Raw genomic sequence first — 14,957 nt, 5'->3', positions numbered from 1 at the left:
TTTGTAATTTCAGCAATCTAGTTGCTAGGGTCCAATTTACCCTAGCAACCATGAATTGGTTTAAATAAGAGACTAGAACATGAATAGGAGAGGACTTAGATAGAAAGGTGAGTAAGATGAGTCAGTGACCCCCTTTTAAAAGCTGGAAAAAGTCAGAAGAAGAAGAAGGCAAATAATTATAAAACAATAAATATTGAAGACCACTTGTAAAGTTGCTTAGAATGATCAATTCTGTAACATACTAACAGTTAACTAAAAGGTGAACCACCCCTTTAAGGTGCCATTGGTTACAATACCAAAGGCTCCAGCTGTGCATGTACAGTCTCTTTATGTTCAAAGTACACTTCTGTATATGCTACTGTTCCACAGTCTGTATAATCATTTTACTTCATCCTTGCTTTTATATTTCATTACAGTATGGCCATATGTCTAGAGGACATTTTTCCCCTTTCTCTGGCTTGATATTATTGCTGCAATAAATTACAGTTCAAGTGACAGAAAATAGATAAAACTGGGAAGTCTAGAAAGCTTAAAATATTGTTTACACATACATCTTATATTTTGTTTAATTAAACACTTCAGCTTATCTTGTTCTAAAAATTATGATTCTGTTGCGCCAGGGGTTCAGTACGCGGCGTGATATCAGTTTGTTTTTCTATTCTTATCAGGTCTACCAGCATTAGTAGTGGCTATATCGATGGGTTTCACCAAAGCAAAAGGATATGGGACTCCTCACTAGTAAGTGACCTTATATGAAAACTGCATATGTGCTTGCTTTATTTCATAGCAGTGTCATTTTTAAAGGATACAATTAATAGCCACACATATCATAGTTCCCCAGTGTATACATATGTGCACTTATTTCGTTTTTGTTTGAGTTGACCCATTTACTTTTATCCCACATCCATATTATTAAGTAGTACAGCTGTATATCAGGAGTTTCTAAATTGTGCAACGCCATCTGTCATGGAACTACAAATAATAAACAGGGATTCCAGCAGAACGACTTCAGTTATTGTTGTATCCCACAATTTGAACATCCCTGCTTTACATTGACAATGTATGTAAATACATTAAAATTGTGCAGGATATTTTTTTATTCTCTCGGGGGGAACTATGCTTTGTAGAAAGCTGTAAATTTGTGTCACATCTGTAGAACGTATTATGAACCTGTCTTGAATTGTTTGAAATAATCAGAGCCATAATTCCTATCATCCCAATTTACAGTTTCAGTATTCAATGTGCCTCATTTAAAAAAAAAATGTTCTATTGACTCTTGATTTGCCGTCTATGTTTAATTGACTAAATCTATTATACAGTATAAGTGCATCACTGCTGCATGATTTGAAATCATTTGTCAAGGCAAATGTTGTGTCCCATAAGTTAAAAGGAATGTAAGTCTTCCTGACATTGTCTTTATGAATTATTTTTCCAGTTGCTGGCTGTCACTTGAAGGAGGGCTACTGTATGCTTTTGTTGGACCTGCAGCTGCTGTTGTTTTGGTAAAATGAACAATTTAGTTAAGCTCAATACACAGATGCCTTAAATGTATTTTAATAAAATGTATGTATGTTTTTATTAGATGGCATACACATACAAAGATGATTGATAGATAGATAGATAGATAGATAGATAGATAGATAGATAGATAGATAGATAGATAGATAGATAGATAGATAGATAGATAGATAGATAGATAGATAGATATGTGTGTTAGAATATTAAAATATATCCTCTTTATTCAATATACTTTTAAGTACACACATTAAATACATATGTGTTAAGCCATGTTAAGCCAACCTTAACTAAAATAGGAGTGAAACATGTAGTCTACATGTCTCATAGAGACATTAAGGGGCCTAATGTGAAAAATAAAATTGCAGCTCTTATCTCATTCTGGGCAACTGGCTTCCTGTTACATCATCCCGGAATGTCAGAGCAACATTGTGGAAAACTCTTCCCCTTAGACTTTATACTTCATTGCAGGTGTGCATTTACATTCTAAAGGCATCCTACAACTAGCTCTGTATAGTGAAGTCGCATAGATGCAGGTCTGCATATTGTGGGTGTGGGCTTGCTCACGTTGGATATTTAGAAGCACACCTACAATGGAGAATGAAGTATAAAGATATAAAGTATTCCAAAATGTAGATGTGGCACCAGTTATCATAATAGCGCCATTCCAGATAGCCGTAGGAATTATCTTTCATGCTTTTGTCATCTAACCTGTAGTAGGGCGATCCAAATTGTTGATTGCTTGCTATAGGTAACTGAAATTTAATAATACTGAAAGCATCACTGCGGAAAAGAGTTCAGACATTCTTCAAAATTAAATTAAGCTCTTATAGGTCAACAAAGCACTTGTGTTTAGATTCATTTGTCTAAACCCAGATACAATAAAATTGATTTCAGGACATTCCTAAATGATGTGAGTTCCAGAGAGTTCAAATGTTACAAGAACCATTAACTATTGGTTCTTAACTATTATGTATAGTAACTAGGGATGTAGCGAACTGTTCGCCGGCGAACTTGTTCGCGCGAACTTCGACCGTTCGCGTCCGCCGAATGTTCGCGAACGTCGCGCGACGTTCGCATTTTGAGTTCGCGTTCGATTCGAATACAAATCGTTCGACCATTCGACCATTCGAATTCCTTCGACCGCTAAAAATCGAACGATTTCCATTCGTTCGAACGATTGTAAGCATTCGATCGAATGAAAAGCATTCGATCGAATGCTTCGATCGTTCGATTCGAATGAAAATCGTTCGATCGAACGACTAAAATCCTTCGATCATTCGAATCGAACGATTTTAGCGGGTGTTCGAAGTTCGCAAACTGTTCGCGAACGTTCGCATTTTTTGCCGGTGTTCGCGAACGGCGTTCGCGAACACCAAATCGGCAGTTCGCTACATCCCTAATAGTAACACAGAATGCACCTCCCCTGATTGAACCAACGTTATCAATCATATTTTAATATGATCTCAACCGTAAATGTCCTTGCATTGTAGACAAATTTTACATGCGTGTCTATTAATTAAAAGCCTGCATTATAACCATTTTATGTAACTGGCTTCCCCATACTCTCCTGATACTCTCCAAATAACTATTTTTTATTTGTGACTGATTCAGGACTTTTTCCAATGATAATTCATCTTAAATAGACCATTTAATAGTAACTCTTCAAATTCAGAATAAATGTCAAGGCTAAATGCATCTTATTTTTCAGATCACACACTAGAACAATACACAGTTTCCTATAAATAATGTGTTTTTTGAATGTGTATGGAAAAGGCCAATTGTCATTTTGAGACCTGTTTCCATACGTGCTTTTTGTGCTTGCACACATGTAACATTCCAAAGACCAGTCCTGAGCAATAGTTACCGTTTATAGTATACATTATACATTTTTAGTCTAAATGTGAAAGAGAATACCTTAAAAGTAAGAGCACAAGCTGGAATAAAAATAAATATTGGGATCTAATAATTAAAGAATTAGAACTGCTATCTTCTAAGCTTTAATCTGAAATATTCAGAATTATTCCACTTCCTTCAGTTATTTTATTTGATGTCCCCACCAATTAATAGATAACGGCCAATTCTAAGAAACTTTTCAATTGGTCTTCATTGTTTATTTTTTATAGTCTTATAGTTATTTGCCTTTTTCTTCTGACTCTTTGCAGCTTTTAAATGGGTGTCACCGAATCCCTTCTAAAAAACAAATGCTCTTTAAAGCTACAAATTTATTGTTATTGTTACTTTTTATTACTGAGCCTTCTATTCAGGCCTCTCCTATTCATATTCCAGTCTCTTATTCAAATCAATGCATGGTTGCTAGGGTAATTTGGACCCTAGTTGTCAGATTGCTTAAGATGCAAATTGAAGAGCTGCTGAATAAAAAGTTAAATAACTCAAAAACCTTCAATAATAAAAAATTAAAACCAATTGCAAATTGTCTCAGAATATCGCTCTCTACATCATACTTAGGGGGTTATTTATCAAAGTCTGAATTTATCTCAATATTTTCTGAAAAAAACTCCTACCAAATCTGCACGGGTTTTTGGGCTTATTTATTAATATACTTTCCCCGAAAATTTTGTTTGCTGGAAAAAATTGTGAAAGATCCGGTTTTCAAATTTTTCATCTGATTTTCACGGTTTTTTTTTTTTGGATTTTTCACCCGAAAACTTTGAAAACTCTGAAAACTTCGGGGTATTGCCAAAAACCCAGCGCACATCAAAAAATCATTGGGACTTCTCCCATTTACATTTACTGATTTTATAAAAAAAAAATATGAATTTTTCGCGATTTTTGCATTCAGAGTTTAGTAAATAACCCCCTAAAAGTTATCTCAAAGGTGAACAAACCCTTTAATGACCATTAACGCCCCCGAAAGCACGTTTTTATTTTAATATGTCTTGAACATATATTGACCTTGTGAAAGTCATTACAAAATGGCATTTTCATGTCATTTCACAATGCTAATATACTGTATATAAAGTGCGTATAATAAGTAGAAAGCCATAGAAATTGAACAAATGCATTTCAGCTTTTGTAAGTCACTGAAGCGAACCACATTGGTTTTCCTGGAAATTAGTTTGTTTCTTCATTAAGGCACCCCCAAAAAAACAGAGCACATAAGAAACAGACATGCATTTAATATCTGATTCTCAAAGGTTGCATATTTGTCAAAATGCAAACTATTTTAAAGTCCTTATTTGCAGTTTTGCATGCTAGCAAAAAACATTTTGTGTATGTGATGTGTTCGTTGTTTTGTTTCATTGAAATAAATCTTGTTTTTTTATGCAGGTCAACATGGTAATTGGAATTTTAGTCTTTAATAAACTTGTTTCCAGAGATGGTATCCTAGATAAAAAACTCAAACACAGAGCAGGGTAAGCCGTTTCACATGTTCTCACTACTTCATACATAAAAAACTATAATTACTCATCCCCCATATTTTGTATAACCTAGGAATAGTTGCATGAATCACGGAGAAGTTGATATTTCATTCATGTCAAACCTTTTTTTGGTAATTCATCAGAAATAATATATTGAAACAAAAGTGCAGAATCATCAGATTTTGTCAGAGAGGTTTTCATTTATTCAGGTCATGATATATAGTATTTTTTTGTTATATGTCTAAAACAATTGGAGTAATCTTGAAAATGAGTGGACGAGTGGTAAAAAATGTTCAAGATTACCCAGAAAGTCCAGTTGCTTTAGTCATATCACTACTAGATACTTTCAGTCATCTGAGAAAATTGCCATGTTAAAGGGATACTGTCATTAGAAAAAAATTTTTTTCAAAATGAATCAGTTAATAGTGCTGCTCCAGCAGAATTTTGCACTGAAATCCATTTCTCAAAAGAGCAAACAGATTTTTTTATATTCAATTTTGAAATCTGACATGGGGCTAGACATTTTGTCAATTTCCCAGCTGCCCCAAGTCATGTGACTTGTGCTTTGATAAACTTCAATCACACTTTACTGCTGTACTGCAAGTTGGAGTGATATCACCCCCCTCCCTTTTCCCCCCCAGCAGCCAAACAAAAGAACAATGGGAAGGTAACCAGATAACAGCTCCCTAACACAAGATAACAGCTGCCTGGTAGATCTAAGAACAACACTCAATAGTAAAAACCCATGTCCCACTGAGACACATTCAGTTACATTGAGAAGGAAAAACAGCAGCCTGCCAAAAAGCATTTCTCTCCTAAAGTGCAGGCACAAGTCACATGACCAGGGGCAGCTGGGAAATAGACAAAATGTCTAGCCCCATGTCAGATTTCAAAATTGAATATAAAAAAATCTGTTTGCTCTTTTGAGAAATGGATTTCAGTGCAGAATTCTGCTTGAGCAGCACTATGAACTGATTCATTTTGAAAAAAATTTTTTTTCCCATGACAGTATCCCTTTAAATTACTCTTGAGATATCCGGCAATAATGTAAAGGGAAATGTAAAGGGTAACTAAAGTAAGATGGACTGCAACTGTGTGCAAGAATCTCCGTGGTGTAACACCATATCTACAGATTTACTGCTGTATTCCATCAGCATAGCTGGTGCAAGTGAAGAAGAAACCAAGGCCAAAACATCTCTGCATAACACATCCAAAAGTCATTTCTAACTTTAAACATTAGATTACAGTTTGCTGAAGCAATGTTAGTGTAAGTCATTTTCTGTCAATATCTCTTATTTAAGAATGTTGTAATAAGTTCATAGTTCATGATTGTATGAAAGATTCCTATTACGTTCCTCCACCACAGCTGTCAGTAAAACAAATTGTCAAGCTCCCTTTCTTTTTTAATTAGGCTCGACAGTTGTTGAGAAGCTATTAATCTTAATTGTTTGGTGGAATCAGTAAGTTTTGCAGATTGAAGTCAGGTGTTCTTTTATGGGGTCACAATATAATTGCAGCATTAGAAAATCATTATCAAAGCATTCTTCTGTTTTCCTTTTTGCGGTAATTTTATGGTCTGCACTTCACTAATTACCCTTGTTGGTTTCAGTCATTCATAATAATATTCAGGGGGTTTCTATGAATTTTAACTTTGCTCCTGATCTTCTTGTTAAGACTTTTATCGAGTAATCTCTCTAATGATTATTACAGTAAACATTAATTTCTCTTTATCCCGAATGCAAATGTTATTTTTAGCGAAGTCGGTTATATTGATCTTGCTAACCTATAGCTTTTAGATGGGGTCAATAGTGTGGAAGCAATGTCTTGGAAAAATCAAATGTTTAGAAGATGTGTATGGTAATTAGTGCATTAGATCATCCAGTATTAGGACTTACAAAGAAATTATTCTCATAATAAGAATTAAATATTTAAATATAAATATTTTAGATTTGTTCAATTGAGCAATAATATAGCTCATTTAAAAGTAAGGTTATAAACACTTTTTTTTTCAACAAAACAGCCTAAAATAAGAATAGGCTTTTTGCATGCACAGAGCATACTGTACCTTCCTTATAGTTATATATATGGATAGGGGCTTTTGGTTTTCCTCATAGGCATTCTCCTTATATTGTAAAAGAACTTCAAAAGAACATCATTAAAGATATATAAATTGTTGTATACACCGATTTTGGAAGAAACAACAATAAGGGGGTTATTTATCAAAGTCTGCATTAGTCTCAACATGTTCTGGAAAAAACTCCAATTACATCCGCACGGGTTTTTTGCTGCTCATTTATTATTAGATTTTCCTGAATATGTGGTTTGTGAGAAAAAATCCGAATTTTAAATTTTTTTTTGATTTTCCACCCTAAAACTCAGATTTTTTATGCTTTATTCCCAAAAACACAGTGCACATCAAAAAATCATTGAGACTTCTCCCATTGACTTACCTCGACAGTAGTGACGCAGCGAATTCACGTGATTCGCCGCCGGTGAATAAATTTAGGGAAATCGCCACGAAAATTCGCCAGTGGAAATTCGCCGGCGTCAAAAACAATTGGAAAAAAATGGACACCGGCGTCAAAAAGTGGAAATTCGCTGCCGTCAAAAAAAAATTGGATGCCAGTGTCCGTTTTGCGTCAAAAAGGAGGCGCCGGCGCCGTTTTGCTAATTTTTCGCAGTTTCGCCGGGGAAGCAAAATGACAGGCCAAATTCGCCCATTACTACTTGACAGGTCTGAAATGCCGGATTTTCCGATTCTGACTTTTTCCTTACTCAGGGTATAATAAATTCTGAATTCAAAAAGTCAGATTTTATACTAAAAAAAATCACAAGTTTTTCGGGATTTTTGCATTCGGAGTTTAGTAAATAACCCCCTAAGTCACAGGCATTTTGTGAATGCCTTAATATGTTTTTGGGTGTCTATCCAGTTTTTCCTTTAGCTGATTTACATGGGAAATAGAATAGAAGTGTGAGTATATGTGTGCCACTATGTGCTTTTTATACTTATTTGTTCGCTTTCCTTCTCTGAGATATTCCTGAAACTATAGTAGGAGGACAAATACAAAAATGTTTTCATGCATATTGATATAACCTAATTCTGTGTGTGTTAAGGGGGGTCTTGACCAAATGTTGCATCACAAAGGGGGAGACTGAATCCACAGCATCCGAGAAACACTGATGTATTGTAAGACAGTGACTGCAGTACAATTATATTTATCTTGTGCTCTTTGAATTTAAAGTCTGTTGCTATGGATACTACATTCTTTCAACATCCATCCTTCTCACCCTGCAATGATACTGGCCTAATTGTGTAGTGTGGATTACACTGACTGATGTACAATTTGTTTAACATACAGTGACTCTATTGTATTGTTTACAAAATGCTACATTAAATATATATGCTTTATTATCATAGCATCTCATCTATAGCCAACACCATTTAATACTGTATTAATTTATTAAACATATTTTATTTTTATTATAATAATAAGAATATTGCACCAGCTTTGTGCAGCACATATGCTCATAGTACATTTCCTATTAAAGGTAAGAAGTGCAATTATCAATAGAAATAAACAGGTTTTTTTTTCTTAATGTTATTCTTTATTTTACAGTACACAGGGAACATAAACTCATTTCACATAGATTCTGCCCCACTGGACTCTGCAGTGTTACTATTGAAGGAGAGAAAATGGCTGCGTCTTGCCCCCTTACAGCACAAGCAGGGATAGTTAATCTTTATGATGAACTTCCTCGCCATCTATGTGCTGCTCAGCTATAATAAATAAGGCATTCTCTAGAGTCCATTGGGTTTACATTTCAGTTAAAGGACTCCGCTACATTTATTATAATGTTGTTAATAGTCATGATTAGTAAAAAAAAATCTGAAAAATACTGGCTGATGATACTTTCTGTATCTATTTGTCAAGTCTTTGTTAACCATAGATGCACATCAGTGCACTATTTAATATTAAACTATTGCATATAATACCCCTGCGAACTGTCAGTTTCTCTGGCAGTTTACTTTTGAATTTCTTTGAGTTAATTCACTGATAAATAATTGTTCATATCCAGACAAACAAATTTTGAATCTACAATCCGTGTAGGGTATTCGTTAGTAGCTCAATCCAACAGTGATCTGGTTTTACCACTTCCAGAAAAAGCGTATCATATAGTAAAAAAGGTTCACTGGAGAGCTATAGTTTCAAACTATAGCACTCCAGTGAACCTTTTTTCCTATAATTGTTCATATCAACTACACTGGAAGTGAATGAATTCTTTCACATGCATTTCATGAATGCAATTACAAATGTAAACAATATTTATTTTTTTCTACATAGTTAAAGTTTGGCGTGTCACTATAAATCCAAGGGACTGCAGGGGAACAGTAGAAAGAACTTTGTTTTTCTTGTTGTAGAGCACTGCCAAATTGCCAGTGAATGGGAAGGTAAACTGTTGTTAGTAACACCATCTTCCCACTACCCTGTCAGACATTTGTGTGGATTATCAATTGCAGTCTCTGGCAACACAAGGTAACCCCCACTTTCTGTTTAAGATGTAGAATTAGATGTGTGCAGAGAAAGAAAACTCTCTCTTTCTATCTTTTGTCAGTGATATATTGGGGCAATACATGAATCCCTGGGATTATCAGATTTTCCTTTGCATGTAGATTTGGGGAAATTACCTTGGAGACATCTAGAAGTGAAGTGGACCTACTCTAGCGCTACTCTTATGCAAGGATAAGTTGCGCTTATGGTGAAGGGACGTAACTACTCTAATTCACTAACTTGCGCATTTTACTGAACGTTACCTCTTGCGCGAGACTTGCCTTCCCCACCTAAGACCAGGCTAAGTGCAATAGAGTAGATAGGGCTTGCTTAAAAAAAAGTTGCCAAAAAACGCTGGCGTCTTTTACTTTTTTAAGGGTGATAGGCTGAAAAAGATTGAAACTTTTTTTGGGGGTACCCTCCTTCCCCCCTACATTTCCTAACATCCTAACAACTCTATTTTATTTTATGGAGCTTTCCTAGGCTTGTGTAGTGTAATGTATTTGCTGCTACATATACGTCCATTGTACTTTAACTTGGCGCCGTATGCAAATTAGACATCGCTAGCGTAAGTTTGCTTTGCTTGACAAATTAATGCTAGCTCAACTTTACTACCTTTCGCCTACCTGAGCGCAACTTCGGATTTTAGTGAATTAGCGGTGCCCTGGCGAAGAGTGGCAAAGCCAACGCTGGCGCAACTTCGGAGGTAAGTAAATTTGCCCCATGGTGATTTAATGGTGATATACATGTTTAATACCCATTTTCAGTCTATTCCATGGTGAGCTGTGTGATTGGAACAGCAAATACCTATCAGTAGAGAAACAGCCCTAAAAATAATTATACTGTATCCCAAAGGCATTTAGCATGAAACGTATTCATATTTAACAAATTTTCAAGTTAGCATATAATTTGTAATATTTAAGTGTATCACGTTTGGTATGCCTTGATACTAATTTTCTAACAAAGGTATTTCATTTTACAGGTGCAGTAACCCACAGCAATCAATAAGCAATTACCTTTAAACAGTCTTCAGGTGTAAAGGGAAAGTTCCCCTTTAAAGGGGAACTCTGGCTTCCAAATCAAATTTAAAAAAGAGGCCCATATAACACAGAAAGTATGAATAAATGCCATTTTCTATGCTGGTATCCAGCTGTATCTTTCTGCATCATTTGGAATCCTGGCAGGGAAGGAGGGACTAAACACTGATCATACAAATTGTAACAACTTCTCCACAGTTTACAGACAGCATGCAAAATGTATTGCACTGAGATGTTCCGTTCCTTATTGAAATCATGTGTGCAGGGAATTGTGGGGTTTGAAGGATGCAGGCTCAGGACAGATGGCTGTTGATACAAAGTAACAGTAGTCAGACAGCTCAGCAAAGTAGTCAGACAGATCAGCAGGAGAGCAGGGGGCTAAGCTTAGGGAACCGTCAGAAACCATTAAAAATCATGAAAAGTCTCCATATTTTTTAAATGATGTATTAAAATTTGTTTGAAAGTATGTTTACTTTTCAAAAAGCTTAAGTTATGTTTTTGGGAGTTCCCCTTTAAGTTAACTTTTAGAATGTCATAGAATGGCAAATTCTAAGCAATTGTTTTTTAACTATTTACCTTTTTCTTCTTCTGACTCTTTCCAGTTTTCAAATGGGAGTAACTTATTCCATCTAAAAAACAAATGCTCTATAAGGCTACAAATGTATTGGTATGGCTAAATTATATTACTCATCTTTCTATGCAGGCCTCTTCTATTCATATTCCAGTCTTTTATCTAAATCAATGCATGGTTGCTAGGGTAATTTGGACCAGATTGCTGAAATTACAAACTGGAGAGCTGCTGAATAAATACTTACATCATACTTAAAATTGATTTAAAGGTGAACAACCCCTTTAAGAAAGTGTTGCTGCTGACAATATTGCTTATTAAGAGTTTATATCTTTCTGTTAAGGCCTTTTCCTAATCATATTCCAGTTTCTTATTCAAATCAATGCATGGTTTCTAGGATAATTTGGACCCTAACAATCAGATTGCTGAAATTGCAAACTGGATAGCTGCTGATTAAAAAGCTAAATAACTAAAAAAAACTACAAACAATAAAAATAAAACATTTGCAAATTATCTCAGAATATCACTCTTCATGTCATACTAGAAGTTAATTTAAAGTTGAACAACCCTGTTGAAGCCCTTTACATTAAGGGGCAGATTTACTTAGGGTCGTATATCGAGGGTTAATTAACCCTCGATATTCGACTGTCGAAGTTAAATCCTTCGACTTCGAATATCGAAGTCGAAGGATTTAGCGCTATTCGTTCGACTGAACGAAAAATCGTTCAATGGAACAATTAAATCCTTCGAATTGTTCAATTCGAAGGATTTTAATCCATTGATTGAACGATTTTTGTTCGACCAAAAAAACATTGCAAAGCCTATGGGGACCTTCCCCATAGGCTAACATTGACTTCGGTAGCTTTTAGGTGGTGAACTAGGGGGTCGAAGTTTTTTCTTAAAGAGACAGTACTTAAACTATCAAATGGTCAAATAGTCGAACGATTTTTAGTTCGAATCGTTTGATTCGAAGTCAAAGTCGTAGTCGAAGGTCGAAGTAGCCCATTCGATGGTCGAAGTAGCCCATTCGATGGTCGAAGTAGCTAAAAAAACACTTCGAAATTCCTCTATTCCTTCACTCGAGTAAATGGGCCCCTAAGACTTTATATTCTAATTTTTATTTGAATTGTTACCCTAAGCCTTGTAATATTTTTTTATGCTTTGTAAGTATGTTTATATAACTAGAATACTTACTATATAGGACATTATGGGAGCTAATATACAAATAAATAATTAATAATACAGCATAGCATAATAGAAACTATCCTATGTAGTGCTCTGATGTACCCAGCTGAACAGTGGCAGATCCATGGTAGCCAACTAAAGATTAATTAATTAATGATTTGAAGTTATAAAACTTCAGTGGTGATAACAATAGACTGTGGTGTAACTAGTGCTGGTGGTATGTCACACTAATAGTAGTTTCACAAAAATGTCTTCACTTTCAGGAAAGTGTTTTAACAAATCAGCCATTTATCGAAGCATTTACTGCTGAGATAAATATGTCAGTTCATCAAAATGTGTTCAAAGTCGAATAGTCAAAATCTAGTCTATGATTTTAGAAGCCAGCAGCAGTACTGCACTGTTATAGGTCACTGAAACATTAACAACCTTTGTGTTAATATTAACACAATGCAAGTCAGTGGGGGCTTAATTTTAAAAAAGCTTTATATGTTTTTACAAGTTGACATCCTGTAAAAAAAAAAAAAAGAAATACCAGCAATGAATAAATCAGCCCTTGATTAAAAAACAGCTTTTTCACAGAATCAGTAATAGGGTAGATGTTTCAGTTTGCAAAACTTAAAAATGTTATAGCTTCTGAGATAAAACTCAGCGGGTCTGCTCTCTGCAATGTCTAATGTACAGGATATAGTACATTCCTTTGTATGGTTACATGGTATCTGAATAAAACTGTTTAAAATACTTTACAGAGTATGTCAAGGATAAAGGCTGCTACCTGTAAATCAATTGTTATAGGTGTCGTGTGTAATGTATAAAAGATGATCTATCATATTAGTAGCTGATTTAATGTCAAAATATTTCTTTGTTGCCATAACAACATATTTCTTTGTGCTGTTAGTAATATACTGTGTTAATCACAGAACATTTTGAAGAAAAGATCCATAGAAAATATTTCAGCAGCAATATAAAGGAGCCAAATACTGGCATCTTAAACAAGTAACCATAATGTTAGTGCCACCCCTGCTATGAGGCAAGTTGAAAAACTTGGGCGACAAAAAGCTTCATAGAAACGAAGGTTAGTGCTACTGCCACATAAAAATAAATAAATGTGGTACCACTTAATGAAAAAGTATTAAATCAAAAATACAAATTGAAGTAAAGAACAAAGGAGAAAGCACTCAGAGTTCACCTCAGTCCCAAGGTGCAAAGTCAAATATACTGTGTCCAAACGGAATGTGAGGGTCTCCAAAAAATATGAAAACAAATGTAAAAAAGTAGAACATTTATTAGGACATGATACCTAACGCGTTTCGTGCCTATTGGGGCACTTACTCATAGTCAAAAACACCTCCCTGTTTGGCCAAATTAAGATTCATTTTACCCTTGTAAGGGCTCTGCTAGCTAGAGGGGCTTCATCGAACAATGCAACGCCATTGTACTATAATCTGTCATTTTCTTTTCCACACAATCAACATTCAAACATTCTTCGTCACAGTCATTGCTAAATTAGCACTGAACAACCTTGAACAAGGAAATAAGGTACTTAAAAATGGAAAGGAATTATAACCATGTTCCTATGATATGGGTATTGCTATTTTCATGTATAACTGACATGATTATTTATGTATTTTACAAATGAATCATCACTTGAGTTAAGTAAAAAAGAAGAATCAGTGCGATCCATAGGGAAGATCCCAAAATAGAAACTTACTTGTGTTATCCAGCACATGTGCCCTACTGAGGATGATAGTAAGCCCAGGGGAAGCAGTGTTCTGATTCATATATTAATATGGTACTGTATGCTTCATGACTAAGCTAAAGAAGGCTTATCAGTATCCTTTACTTCAATTACCAATCAATGTATTAGAAATCAAAGAGAAATACTGTTACATACAAGAAGTATTCTTGTAAACAAAAAGCAGACCATTATGATAAATGCTTTAACGATATCATTAAATAAAATAGAAACTTGATGTGCTTTAATAGAGCAACATGAAAGAGTTGTAGAGGGCAAAAAGTAATAGAGCAGTAATAATAGGATTCTGTGTACTTCAAGAGAATACTTTTCATGCTTTATTGGGGAACTTAAGCATCTGTACTATTTATCTTAGGGGCAAATTCATCAAGGGTCGAATATCGAGGTTTAATTAACCCTCGATATTCGCCTGGGGAATGAAAATCCTTCGACTTCGAATATCTTCGATCGAACGATCGGATTAGAAGAATTTTAATCCAACGATCAAAGGATTAGCCTTCGACCAAAAAAAGTTAGGCAAGCCTATGGGGACCTTCCCCATAGGCTAGCATTGAGTTCGGTGGCTTTTAGGTGGCGAACTAGGGGGTTGAAGTTTTTTCTTAAAGAGACAGTACTTAGACGATCGAATGGTCGAATAGTCAAACGATTTTTAGTTCGATTCGAAGTCGAAGGTCGAAGTAGCCCATTCGATGGTCGAAGTAGCCAAAAAAACACTTAGAAATTCTAAGTTTTTTTTTTCTATTCCTTCACTTAATGAATGGGCCCCTAAGTGTTATTACAATAGCAAAGTTGGGACCTTTTGTTTAGCCTTGGTAACCACTCTGCTGTTGCTTCTTAAAAAAAAAGAGAAGACAGAATAATGAATGTACCCCTATATTCTGTAGTGTTGTTATTCCTGACTAATATACTTTATATATAATTATATGTTTTGCTTGCACTGTTTCCATTTTGAATTATAAAATTGTA

The 14,957-nt window shown here is 35.0% G+C and overlaps 1 protein-coding gene across 5 annotated transcripts in view; it reads left to right on the top strand.

Annotated features, from left to right (window-relative positions):
- Positions 1-14,957, top strand: part of LOC108716926 (adhesion G protein-coupled receptor B3) — a 490,100-nt gene that overhangs the window by 420,994 nt on the left and 54,149 nt on the right. For all 5 annotated transcript variants that reach the window (XM_018263507.2, XM_041563155.1, XM_041563156.1 and 2 more), the window contains 3 exons: positions 669-738; positions 1,436-1,502; positions 4,807-4,892. In XM_018263507.2, the coding sequence (XP_018118996.2) occupies positions 669-738; positions 1,436-1,502; positions 4,807-4,892 (223 nt within the window). The remainder of the gene's footprint in view (positions 1-668; positions 739-1,435; positions 1,503-4,806; positions 4,893-14,957) is intronic.

This window comes from Xenopus laevis, chromosome 5L, assembly GCF_017654675.1.
Source record: "Xenopus laevis strain J_2021 chromosome 5L, Xenopus_laevis_v10.1, whole genome shotgun sequence".
NCBI classification, from domain to species: domain Eukaryota; kingdom Metazoa; phylum Chordata; class Amphibia; order Anura; family Pipidae; genus Xenopus; species Xenopus laevis.
Note: the sequence above shows the minus strand (reverse complement) of the source record. Positions and strands in the feature narration are given on the sequence as shown.